Consider the following 13,445-nt stretch of genomic DNA (forward strand, 5'->3'; position numbering starts at 1 on the left):
GATGGTCAAAAGACGTAAAAACTACGTGGTACCTTGTCAGCTGCGTTTTTGCCAGATATCTGTTCGGGCGAAATGAAATCCATAAGGTTTATTAAAACTTATTTTAATGTATTTACAAAAATTCACAACATTCCAAAATTAAGTCTAGTTTTCATCGAACTCCTTCGGAGTCTCCATCTTTTCAACCTTATTATACATACAAAAATAGTACATTTGTATAATACATTTACAACCAATTTCTAAAACAAAACCAAAAATAACTTTATTAAGATTTAGATGTTTAGGTAAAGTTAAGTCACTTCACGAATCAAAATCAATAATACCGTAATTCCTACCTGAAAAATAGATAGGTACATTATGTTGTGGGTGGCATTAAGCGCTTGTTCCCCTCTCTTCTTCAGAGAGGTGTATATGTCAGTAATAGGTATTTAGCCAGGAGGAAATAGAAGAATTATTATTCTCAAATATAACAGCCGGTGTTTGAACACAGTACTCGTGCTTATCGGCACCGGTACCTCATAAAATACACTAACGTCCTAGTTTATTTTTCATATACTAAGTTCCACAGCCAACCCCAGAGCCACCATGATGGAGAAACCCAGTAGGGCGCATGTGAACTGGATCAGCCCGGAGCTGTTCCGCCGCCAAACTTCGAAGAAGACCACGTATATCAGGGTACCGCAAGCCAGACCCTGAAAACAATTGTGGAAGGTTTAATTTATTTATTTAAATTCTAAAAGATATGTCACAATATTAACAAAATTTCCTACATTGCTTCGCCCGAGTTACATACAACCGCAAAAGATGTACCTTTTTGACGTTGAAACAATGTTTATAAAGTTACAATCTTTACCTATTAATAATATTATACCTACATATAACCTAGGAATCTTTATTATACTCCTCTTATCAATAAATAGCGAAGTTTGTAGGTACATACATTACATGTTTTACCAAAAAACTGATAGTGGCGATAGAAGAGAAACAGACAAAAACACACTGCATCTCTATTGAATTTTATTGAAAATACACATGGAATTTGGTCGTATAATTTAGTTAAGTACTTAGTACGTAAAAATCTCAATAGATAGCGCTGACTTTAGAACTCTTTTTCGCATAGGGTAATAACAGATTTAAAATTTTCCTTAAGGCAATTAATTTTAATAATTAAATGGTTCTATTGGTTTGGTTTCTATTAGTTAATACTCTAAACTATTAGTCTATTATTTACTACAGGCTACGTAAAAAGCAACGTACACGCGGGCGGGGCCACGAGCAACAACTAGATTAAAATACAAACAAATAAATATTATTTGTCCCGTTTTTATTTATTATGAATTATACTCTATACTACTACTATAAATATAATTATACAGAATTTTGTGCCTACTGCTTTCATCTTCCAACAAACGATGAATAAAGTTAGAATGTATTATTAAAAAAAAAATAAGCCACGCGCTTATTATAATTTTTTTCGGATTTTTTTTTCGCAGATCAATCGAATTCAGATTTTATCAAAAGAAGCCTGCTTTTATTTTTACGATAAAATAAATATTCGAATGCTTATTTCATTATAAGTATAAAGATAACAGAATAATTGATGACGATAATAAACTAAGAGATATCGGCTGTTATTCGCGGTCATTACACATTATTGGTACTTATACGGTATGATAAAAATCTTATAGATTTATTTAGGAGTAACTACGTACCTAACTATTTTCTGTGATGACTGGGCGCGACCACCACCAAAGGGAAGATCTTCCGTCAGGCTAGGTATAATGCCTGGGGAACCGCGGCTCCGACGATGTTGAGTCGGGTTGTATTTATGCTCCAATATGTGTCTGACATAAGTGATGTCGCCACATATCGAATCAACCACTAATTTCAACCTATTACCCGACTACAGAAACATTTATATATTTATTAAAAACTTTATTAAGCCTCAAAAGACGGTAGGTGGACTTTATGCTAATAGCATTAACGGCCTCTGTGGCGCAGCGGTAGTACGCATTGTCCGTTACACCGGAGGGCCCGGGTTTGATTGAATCCCGGCCAGGGCATGAAAAGAAAAAATCTTTTCTGATTGGCCTGGGTCTTGGATGTTTATCTATATAAGTATTTATTATAAAATATAGTATCGTTGAGTTAGTATCTCGTAACACAAGTCTCAAACTTACTTCGAGGCTAACTCTAATCTGTGGAATTTGTCCCGAATATATTTATATATTGTATATTTAGCATTCTCTGCCAGTCAACCATTTAGAAAAAAGAAAACACATAACTACCTATATATGTAGATAAAGATGCATAAATATTATTCACATAAGTACCTAAGTAAGTTTATATCAATCACGTACGTACAATTTCATTCACCAACTTAAAGGCTGATTCGAAAGAAAGAATTGTTGTTCATAAAATATTGTTCAGGCTTATGAAATTGAGGGAGCTAAACTCCTGTCAATACCTCTGCATCAACGTTGCCTTTGAGTCTCGTGACTACTTATTCTGTCTTCTGTCTACCCCATAAAGACATATAATATGTATATGTTGACTATGATGTCAAGAATTTTTTTCATTTCAGGTAAAGATTTTTGATAAAATAAATTTTTAAAATGAAATATGGTTTTAAAACATCAGATTTAAGTTTTAAATACAAATCCCCTCAACAGTCCAATGTCTATATCTCTTCCGAGGTAGACAGACCCAACAGTCTCGAAAAGACTGAAAGGCCACGTTCAGCTGTGTGGCCTCACAATAGAATAGTGACAGTGATTGTTTTATTTTTTATCCTTCGCTGTGGACACAAAGGGTTTCTGGATTCCGGGACCCTGGGGCCCAGACGTCCGGCCCAGCCCCGTCAGGCCCGGCGTCTTCTTTCCTCAAAGAATAGTCTATACTATTCAGCGGGGAAATGCTGCCAGCATATATTTTTGTGATTTTTTATATTTATTTTATAAAAAAGTACTTTTGGTCAAAAAAACGATATAAAAAAAATTGTGACAAGTTGCTGTATCCCATTGTCTACAAGAGGAACCCAAGTTTATAAGCCTACTAGCTGTGCCCGTGACTCCGTCCGCGTGGAATAGTTAATTTGGGCATTATTGAAGCCCTCAAGGGTGAATAATTTTCCCGGTTTTTTTTCACATTTTCCATTATTTCTTCGCTCCTAATAGTTGTAGCGTGATGTTATACAGCCAATTCGAACCAGTACCTAGTTCCTGAGATTAGCGCGTTCAAACAAATAAACTCTTCAGCTTTATAATATTAGTATAGATAACTTAGTCGCCTTTTACGACACACACTTACATAGGAAATACATAGAGTGGTTCTAATTTAGTTTCAGAAATCACACGGTAATTTTTTTAATAATACGAGCAATGTCCAAATGTTGCAAAATATTGTATCAGTATACTTATTTTTTTCCTCAATATTAATCAGATCTAATCGTAATATCATTGATATTAATCCAGTATATTGCGGCAAACAATACAAATTAATTTAATCTATTGATAGCAGTAAAACTATACATTGGGTTATCACTGTAATTTTGGGAGTTTAAACGTCCGATACTTCTGATATAAACAACGATAATTTTATTGGGCAATAGATTAGTGTACGAGTACTTATTTTCAGTCCGGTTACTAGATAAGATTTTAATTAAAATTTCTCAAAAGGTAGGCAGACACTACATCTTTCCACTTGCCATGATCCCTGCATATTCCTTTCGCTTCATCCTCATTCATGCAGGCTGGCGGATACTCTTAACCTGATCGCCTAGCACCTATACAAATCAATCTGAACGATATGGAGATTAAATTTGGATTAAGTAGGTACATACCTAACCTATATTTTTATTTGTATTTGTTCGACCGTAGGCAAATGGAATGCAGTAACATTTTAAAACATGATAAAAGTGTCACCTGTAACACGACAGAGTACAGCCCCGCATCAGCTGCGCCTGCGCCGCCTACCATCAGAATGCCGACCCCAATACCTATAACAGCAAATAAATACATTTTATACTTAATAGCGATATCTTACTATCAAATTTCCGGCTAAGCAAAATTTGTAAACTTATTATAAATTGATTTAATACCCAGAGCGGACATAAAGGAGAATGTAAAGATGTAGACCAAGGAGAGCCAACGCCTGGTGCCGGCAGCCAGCAATTCCACTCCTATGCAGAACGCGATGATGTACTTGTGAGCTGACACCGCTCCGAACATGTACCTGGAAACATGTTTTTCTTATCCTCAACCCAGTTAGGACAGAGAAGTAGGATATGTGGAATTTAGCTACAAGTTGTCATCACCCTCAGATCTGAAGAACCGCTCCGGAAATAGGTACCTACACTTCATTATACTGTGCCCGAGCTCCGCTCATGACCATGATCCTGAAGTGAGTAGGTTAATCTGGTTTTTACAACTTTGCAAGGAAGCCTCAGCCCAGCTTTAATCATGATTACACAATCAGTTGTATTAATATCTTACTTATCTACCTTACGTAATTTAGACTAGCTACGATTAGGTATTCGTAAAATCATTTATAGACTGCGTATACAAAAATCGTGAAAGTATTTTTATCTTTAAATTACTTATTTACTTTTTAGTCACGTTTATTGGTTCACGTCTCAAAATCTAAGCAAACTGATGGCTTAAAATACTCGTAGGTTATCAAAAATAAAATAAACATACGTTGATTCAAAGTAAGTAAAGTAATTTTTGTAATACGAGCCTACCTACACACTCTTCACAGTGACATATATAACTCTATCAAAAGCTAGACTTCAAAGCTTACCAACTTACCACAATGTCATTAGATAGCTTTTCCTAAGGCGCTACAGCATTACAATTTACGAGACAACCCTTTATGAAGCCAAGATTTTTGACGGTACCTACGCTACAATTGTCGACCGAATCATAGCGCAGTATGCTACACTTTCAGCCAATAACAGCGAGTATCTATGCTAAATAGCGCGAGCAAAGTTTACACGGTACATCGTCAGCTCTTCAATAAAATTCTCCTAAAAGTTACTTCTCGAGACTGAAAAGCTTTTTGAAAATTGCCACGGGAACCTAGGTAGTATAAAAAGCTTACCAGACATTGCCAACGGATGCTTCCAACCCGACAGCGAGTCCTTCAAACAGCTCGTGTATCGATAGAGCCAGCACAATCAGCAAGCCTCTTAACGCTGACATCACAGAATCCTCAGCATCCTCCAGCATATGACTGTGACCATGTCCAGGACTCTTCACATCTCTGATAGGCTCCTCAGTTGAGTTCTCCTCAAAATCCCTCCTAAGACTAAAAGGCCTTGGTACGTCGGTCTCAGCAACCTTTTTTTGCCTCCCGTTTATGTACACGTGGACCAGTTCTTCTATTAAGTACATCATGAAAAAGCCGCCACACATTATGAGACCTGCGAGGTAAACCGGTATCTCTGGTAGGTCCCCAGCGTCTGAAAAAATTATGTTATTGAACATAAAAATTTACTTTTCAGAGCGTCAGGATAAACAGGTGGGTAAAAAGGTAATAAATAATATTGGTGCACGAATAAAAAAAGCGTGACACGCAGGGTGGTTCTAATTCTTCCAAGGCCATGAGTCAATAAGTCTTCTGAATTATGTTAGTCTATCAATGTCAGTATATTATCGTTCTGCAAAAGGTTACAAATCTGGCGGAAGTCGACTCGGGTTAAAACCAACCTATAGGAGAGGTGAGGACGCAACCGAGAATAACGCCAGGAGTAATAAAATTAACGTAAAGCTGTTATTTTAATGCTCGTTCGAATTGGTATTCTTTGTTGATACCACATAAACATATATTATCAGGGTTGTTATAGACCTTTCATAAGATTAACTAGAGTCCGTCTACAAAAACATGTAATGACTAGGTACCTTTATATAGGGAATCGGTTTGGTGTAAAAGGGTCCATTTGACAGCCTGTTTGCACGTAAGAGCTTTTTGCGACAAGAAAAGCCACCTATGCACAGTGATATAACAAACGATTTGTATGTCTTTCAAATATCTAAGATATATAAAGGTAAATATAAATACTTATACAATGTCTACAAAGGAGATATCATATACAAACCTAATACCCTAGCTAATCGTTATTCAAATTAATAAAACATATACAATTTTATTGAGTGATAAGAAGCTTACTTGCTAATTATCTAGTAGCATAGTAGCCAAAGAATACTTAGATAAAATACAGGATGTTTTTATTAGTAGCTTTTGTTTTACCTGTTTCTTTGCCCTTGAATATCGTGGATTCGCACCGTTCTTTAATGTAAGGTCAAAATTCAAACTCTACAAATGATCATCCAGACAACCCTTGAGGATTAAAGGAGTAAGGAGGACTGAAATGAGGATTTATTTATACAAAAAGCCTCACTCTAACCTTTTCTTTTGGAATTGCTATTACTATACGTACCTAATGGAATGGACATCTACGGGAAAGATAAGCCGTATCACTTTTCGAATGTGCCGGATCGGGAACGATGAACCATACGGCACAACTTGTAAGTATATAACAGTTTGTTGACGCGTCATAGACTCGTATAAACAAGGTACCTAAGTACACCAATTAATGTGCTAACACGTTTGTATAATTTAACACTTACATAATATGTGCTTATTTATGATTCAAATAAATTAAGTAGCTAGACTTGGCACGTTTGTCGCTAAATCCTCGCGCCATAATGTGATGATAACAATCGATCTGTTAAAATAAAATCACAGAAACCTTACAGCCATTGCACACGTTTACTCTACTCTACGTTTGTACTTTTACATTCTGCGCGAAATAAAAAGTCCCACGCAGAATCAAGTTATCAAAATCGGTTTAATGGTGTAACTGGGAAAAAATACCTTACAAAGAAACTTACTTTCACATAATATTTCTTAGTTGGGATTATGAATGATAACCAACCAATTAATGTACGAGTAACGGACGCACGTCGTTTCCACTTCGATTCTTGGAGATAACAAAAACATTAAGTCTACACGGTCGTTGTTTTGAGAATACTTTGAAGAATAGAAACCTTAATTAAAGTTGACAATAGTGGACCAAAGATTTATTACAGGATATATGTTTCTAAATATCCAAGTAGGATTTGAGTTAATATCAATATAAATTTCTAAACGTTAAAATAAAAGTTACTAAGTAGGTAGGTATATTTTTATACTTTCATTTATAGAAATCAAATTTCTGTGATTTGCGTACAAAAAATAGTTTTCATCAAATCATCCATCAGCACACACCCCATTATAAAAAATTATAAACATTTCATTCAACCGTTTACTAGGCATAACCTGCTTATTAACGATACGATACCTAGGTTTATTCTCGTGAAATAAATAAAGATAAACTTACTAGGTACAAATAAAAAACGAACACACACCTACATGGTGTCTATAATAAAGATACCACCATCTCCAGAACTTTTCATCACCTATATTAACATCACCGCAAACACTATGTTCCATACTCACCTTGTAATAGTTGTATGTTATCATCTACTTCTGGTAATAGATGCATGAATGTCGTGGAAAACAGAACTCCGCCACCGAAAGACAACATGCCCATGACCAGCTGATTAGAAGACCGAAGATTAGGGTCAGCCGATTTGGTGAACCAGTCGAATTTCAAAGATATTAACAAAGGAAGGCATCCCACTATCATAGAAATGCCGAATAAACAGCACATTGTAATTATTTTCGCGGTAAGCGCGTCCCCTTGTACGGCAGCCATGGCTAAACTCATTTTAACGTCAATCTAAATGTTCTGAATACGAGAAATAAACCGGTGCGCGGGCGCAGTAAACGGCGTTGCTGCGCCGCCGACCTCACTCGACTGGGCTTCCTTCCCACGGCTGTAGGCGGACATGATAACAACTCATTATTAATGATAAAAACGACAGTTTGTTCACTGTCTCGTCAGTAATTTTGTACAATAGCTCTGTTTCAGTATAAATAGTGTGATGAATTAAAAGATGCAGCGATGACCTCATTTAATACAAATGTAATAAGAAGTCCTTCATCAAAATGTATATCCGTGTCAAGTATATCCAACAAAGATTTATTGACACGCTAAGACTCCATTTAAGCCCCCCAAAAAATCTAAAGTTAACTGAATAACAATGAGTGATACATTCTGTCATGGCCTGGTGACGTCCCTCACCCTGACAACAGATTTTAAGATACAAATAAAAATCTTTAGTATAAAAACAAAATTCTCCTTTCAAAAAAATCATAGATAAAAAGTACTCCATCAATGGATTTTGAAAAAGATGTTCTTCTTAGTAGTTAAATTGAGGTATACCTATAGTAAATATGAAAGCTCTCTTATTATCAGATAGGGCTCCTATAGAAATAAAAAAAATATTTTGTGTTCAGTCCATAAATAGCAGATAATTAAACATATATACCATACAAATAGGAATAATAAGATTTATTTTCTCAATTCTATGATACAGTTATTATAAATGAATGAATGAATAACATACACAGAGCTTTAAAATGTTAATCTTCAAACACATATTCAATAAAACAATTCATTGAATTAAACATAAAATTGATTTAATAACCTTAGGTATCTACTGTCATGGCACAAACATTGTAAACTATGGTAAACTAAAATTATTACTTATCAGTAAAATAAAATTCAACAGAAGTTAAGTAAAAAACGAAAAAGCATGAACATCATGGGTATATAAAAATGCACAATGAATATAACTGGCCATTAAATTGGCCAGTATCTTGATTTTAAACATATCAGCCACACAGACTTTTAAGTTTGGAACTACTAGTTACTAGTTTTTTTATGCAATATGCCAGTAAGCCTACATTGTCAGTCTAGTCAATTACGATTTAAGTCCATATATCCTTACAAAATATCTTTCTTTAGACAACTTACAATCATTCAATATTAGACACACTATGATTTCATGGATCTCCTCTGTATTTCAGTATCATTAATAAATTTAAATCAATTCTTTATTGTAAGTAAGGCACATGCATACACAGCACATATAGCTTTAGGAAACATTAAAACTGTGATAAAAATATTCAAGTGTATAGTGTATTTTGCAGAGTAAATTAAAATAGGTAATCATAGTTACCTTTTCTTCATTTTTTCAATCAGAAAATTGAGCAATATTATCTTAAGAACAGATTATACTATGTAAATTGGCCTAAATAAATCAAACTTCATCAAGAATCATTCCATGAATTAGTTACTGATGCACCATTAACAACACAGTCTTTGAACCCTTTCATCACATATGTGGACTGGTACCACTTCATTGTATCAGTTGATTCTATTTCCTCAAACTCTTCAAAATCTATTTCTCTCCTTGGTTTTAAATTATCAACATTGCCACTCTCACCAAAGATTTCAAACTCATTGCAACAAGAAACATTTTCCTGGTTATCAGTCTGAAAATTCATGACCACAACCTTGGTCTTTCTAGGTATTCTGCACCCTGTAGTCGGTTCAAAACAGTCACTGTTGAGAGTATCTTGATTGTTCAACGATTTCTTCCTGATGAATATGTGCATATTTGTTGGTGGTATAGAGTCAAAAAATACTTGACTCAATGATTCTGATGTCACCATTGTTCTGAAAATAAATTTATCAGTTACATAATTCACAAATCCCAAACACAATCGTAAATGTTAACTTATGTCTAAACTTAAATTATAGAGAGGGTATTATAAAATACAGTGCATAGCTCAAGTACAGTTCACAGTAACATTTTTATTTACTCATTCTGTCTTTCCATGGTGAAAGAAAAATAAAAAATATGACCACTCCCGTCTCTTTCCAATGGATGTCTTGTAGGCAATGGGCTACCAACTTGTCACTGTTAGAACCTCAATTCCTCTATAAAGCCTAACAGCAAAATGTGGCCTTTCAGACTTTTCCAAACAGTGGGCTCTGTCTAACCCCCAAGGGATATAGACGTCATAATATGTATATCTTTCCATAGCATGGATTACTCAAGCCGTGACATGAATTTAGTTCTCCTGAAACCAAGGCCTTAGACGCACCACGGGTTAAAATTATGTCAACAAACATGCAATGCCAGTTTTGCTATAGTTTCTATCATGTAATGAGAATTTGGTGTAATTCTGTAATTTTTGTCACATTTGAGACTTTTTTCACTGAAATGGTTTGAGATCTGAATTTCCCTATATTTCCTTTGAATTATTCAATTAAGTAGGGTAATTGCGCTGGTTTGGCGTCCAGTTCTACTTTTCGTCCATTTCACTTTTAAACGCATATAATAAGAATATAAACACACCTATGCACGCATGTTGCAACTTGTCACGATCCTTCATACTTAAGCAACAGTTCTAACAACCACAAAATCCAATTTGTCAAGTAAAAACTTCGAAAAAATTAAACTCAGTGGCCAGCATGTGTTCATGTTTCGTAGACGTCATTGCCGATACAAAAAAAATAGCTGGTGCAGGAACACTCCGTGGTGGGTTTTATGATTATTTCACATAGATTGGGTAATATTTTGGCATGTAAGGATATTTAAGAGTATAACTAACATTATGTTAAGGTTATTTTACAATGTTTTTGTAGTAATCTTAGTAAAAGTTTGCGGACGAATACTGACATGCCAATTTTACCAATTATTTGGTATCCGTCCACGTGGACGGAAACTAAAACAGCAAGCTAAATATTTGGAATGTTCATTTTACTTTTTCAGACCTATAAAAAAATATGTGTTTTCTTTAGATATGAACTTTATTGGCTATTTGACAAGATATTTAGTTAACGTCCAATAATTTCTCAGTATTGCTTGTTTAAAAAAATGTTTAAATGGCATGGACGAAAACTAAACAGCAATTTTTTTTTGTATTAGTTTTCGTCCATAATAGTGTGGAATCTACTTCTAACACATTTTCTTGTTAATTCGTACAGGTTTTTCTAGTAGGTACTAAACTTTGAAATTAATTGTTATAGATGGATTCGGGGAAATAAAAAAGCAGGAAATCTACTGCTGAAGAATTAATATTTTTGTTGATTAAATAAAAGATTATAAAGACAGTTTTTATTTAACATTGCACTTTTAATCTTTTTTACATACTGGACGGAAACTAGATCACACCAGGGCGAAAACCAAATTTTTTGGACGAAAACTAGTGAAATCTGCCATTTAACATTTAATTATTTATATAAAAAACAATGTAGTTATAATTAAAAGTTTCTTAATTTTTATCAAAAATAGACTATATGAGGTATATAAACAAATATGAGCTATTTTAATTAGGATACTTTATCATATTATTTTTACGTCTGAAAGCTAGCAACTCCGCTAATTGGACGAAAACCAGCGCAATCACCCTATATCCTAGAAAGTACCTTTTGATATTAAATATGTATTCAAATCTAAAATAATAATCCAAACAAAAAAACCAAAATGAAATCAATTAGAAGGCTACCAAGAATTGCAAAGTTTTCTTAGTAGTCTTTGATCATATAAAATACATATTAATATCAGATCTTAGGATTTTTGCTTACCTGAAAACATTGCGTTGTATCTTTTGATCAGATGCTATGTGGGGTGAATGGCACTGGGGTTTATGGCACAGGGTGGGGAGAATCAGTCGGTACATCTCTCTACAAGTCATGGGTGTGGCTCCTAATGCTATACAAACTTCTTCTGGTATTGATGAGCCACTCATTTCTTGTAAAATGCTCTAGAATCAAAGGGAAATTTTTATCAACTAAATTCTAGCAAACAGAAGTAATATTAGACTTATAAATAATATTTAATTAAATAGGTACACAAAAAGATAAACATTTTTAAAATAATAGGTATGTCTTCTGTTCTCTTCCTCATGGCTTTAGTCACAGTTGCATCCTCACCACTCTGGAGAGGAGCCCGGGGTTAGCCCTTGACCATGTATCCTGGACTGGGCAAGTCAGATTTTTAAGTGATTCCCGTCTCACCTCTACAAACTTTGCAGGTGAACCTAATCTGTTAAGGATAATGGTTACAAATCCAGTTGCCTGAATGTGCAGGTTTCCTCACTAAGTTTTCCCTCACAGTAAGAGCATTGGTTAGTATTCAAACTAATATACTTACTTACAAAACTTCGAAAATAGTCATTGGTACATGGCCGAGGTGGGATTCGAACCGGTGCCTTGATGCACAAAATGCGTTTTTTGTTTAACCGACCAATTTACGATTCGACCACCGACGCTCTTACAAATACATAAATATAAGGTATGTAATTGTTTTGTTGGACTTGATAAGGACTGTCAGACGAAGGAAGATGAAGCGAAAGAATTATGCAGGGATCGTGGCAAGTGGAAAGATGTAGACTCTGCCTACCCCTCCGGAAAAGTGGCGCGATTTTATGTTTGTATGACTTGACTTTGTACCTACTTACCTTTAGAATATAATCTAAATTGTCTAAAGCAGTCGAAGCTGTAAGAAAATGTCTCTCCGACTGGAAACTATCTTTTTTATCTTGGTCTTCACACATTTTTTTCTTATTTACTATTTGTTTCAACCACTGATAGGTGTAAGGTATCTGCAGTCTTTGATATGCAATAAATTTAATCAATTCTACTATCACATGTCCGCATGAAATTAACGTCAATTGGTCACCAATATTTAAGTTTACTATTATAGGTTTTACTTTGCAGGAAGACATTATTAATTTCTATAATTTAAATAATTTGTTTTGTATCGAAATAGCACATGTGATTCAAATCAAACGTAAACGAACGAAGTCACAGATTCACAGACACGAAGATGGCGATCTGAAATCGATTAATCGAAGAATAAATTTTTCAAGCCCATAAGATCGGTGTTTTAAATCGATTTGCAGTACTAAATCGATCCAGGGATTAGATGTTTCACCTTTGAAAATCGTCATTTGGTTTTTTCTTAGTTTAGACATACATAAAGCATTTGAAGCTTTAATATTTTCATGCAATAAAAACATTTCGAAAATAATTATGTCTTCATGAAAGAAGACCTAATCTGACTTTGATATGGCAATAAAATGATTGTAATTTATCGAATTCCCTGAACTAAAAAACTGATTTTACTAGTAAGAGATCAGTTATTATGTTTTTTTTCTTCTTTTTCATAAAATGGCTTTATATTTACATAAAATAGATTTTTTAGAAATCGATCTTACAGACGTGGATTTTCTTGTGAAATCTTTTAAGATTCGAATCGATTCAAAAATCGTTTTATTTTCGGAAGTAATCGCCATCGATAAACGAAATAAATTTCAAATCAAAAGCTTGATTAATTTGTCTTTTAAGTTTACGCAACGAGCACACGGTTGACGAAGTTGGGGTGTATGCTATTTATGGTGCAGCCAATATTTACCTATGCACTAGGAACTTCTCTCACTCTCTTACTTCATCCAACAACTTTTTAATAACAATAGCAAGTTAT

General features: G+C 34.4%; 2 protein-coding genes across 2 annotated transcripts; both read right to left on the minus strand.

The window, feature by feature from the left end:
- Positions 1 to 86: 86 nt before the first annotated feature.
- On the minus strand, positions 87 to 7,879 carry LOC106129769 (zinc transporter ZIP1-like). The gene is made up of 5 exons (XM_013328438.2): positions 7,501 to 7,879; positions 5,101 to 5,461; positions 4,100 to 4,233; positions 3,924 to 3,997; positions 87 to 692 (listed from the first exon to the last, which is right to left on the minus strand). The coding sequence occupies exons 1-5, from the start codon at positions 7,769 to 7,771 to the stop codon at positions 549 to 551; spliced, it is 984 nt and encodes a 327-aa protein (XP_013183892.1). The 5' UTR covers positions 7,772 to 7,879; the 3' UTR covers positions 87 to 548.
- Positions 7,880 to 8,600: 721 nt separating this feature from the next.
- Positions 8,601 to 12,773, minus strand: LOC106129327 (uncharacterized). Its single transcript, XM_013327858.2, has 3 exons — positions 12,421 to 12,773; positions 11,546 to 11,724; positions 8,601 to 9,628 (listed from the first exon to the last, which is right to left on the minus strand). Exons 1-3 carry the CDS (start codon positions 12,685 to 12,687, stop codon positions 9,220 to 9,222), a joined length of 855 nt encoding a protein of 284 aa, XP_013183312.2. The 5' UTR covers positions 12,688 to 12,773; the 3' UTR covers positions 8,601 to 9,219.
- Positions 12,774 to 13,445: the final 672 nt, after the last annotated feature.

Source organism: Amyelois transitella, chromosome 18, assembly GCF_032362555.1.
Source record: "Amyelois transitella isolate CPQ chromosome 18, ilAmyTran1.1, whole genome shotgun sequence".
NCBI classification, from domain to species: Eukaryota; Metazoa; Arthropoda; class Insecta; order Lepidoptera; family Pyralidae; genus Amyelois; species Amyelois transitella.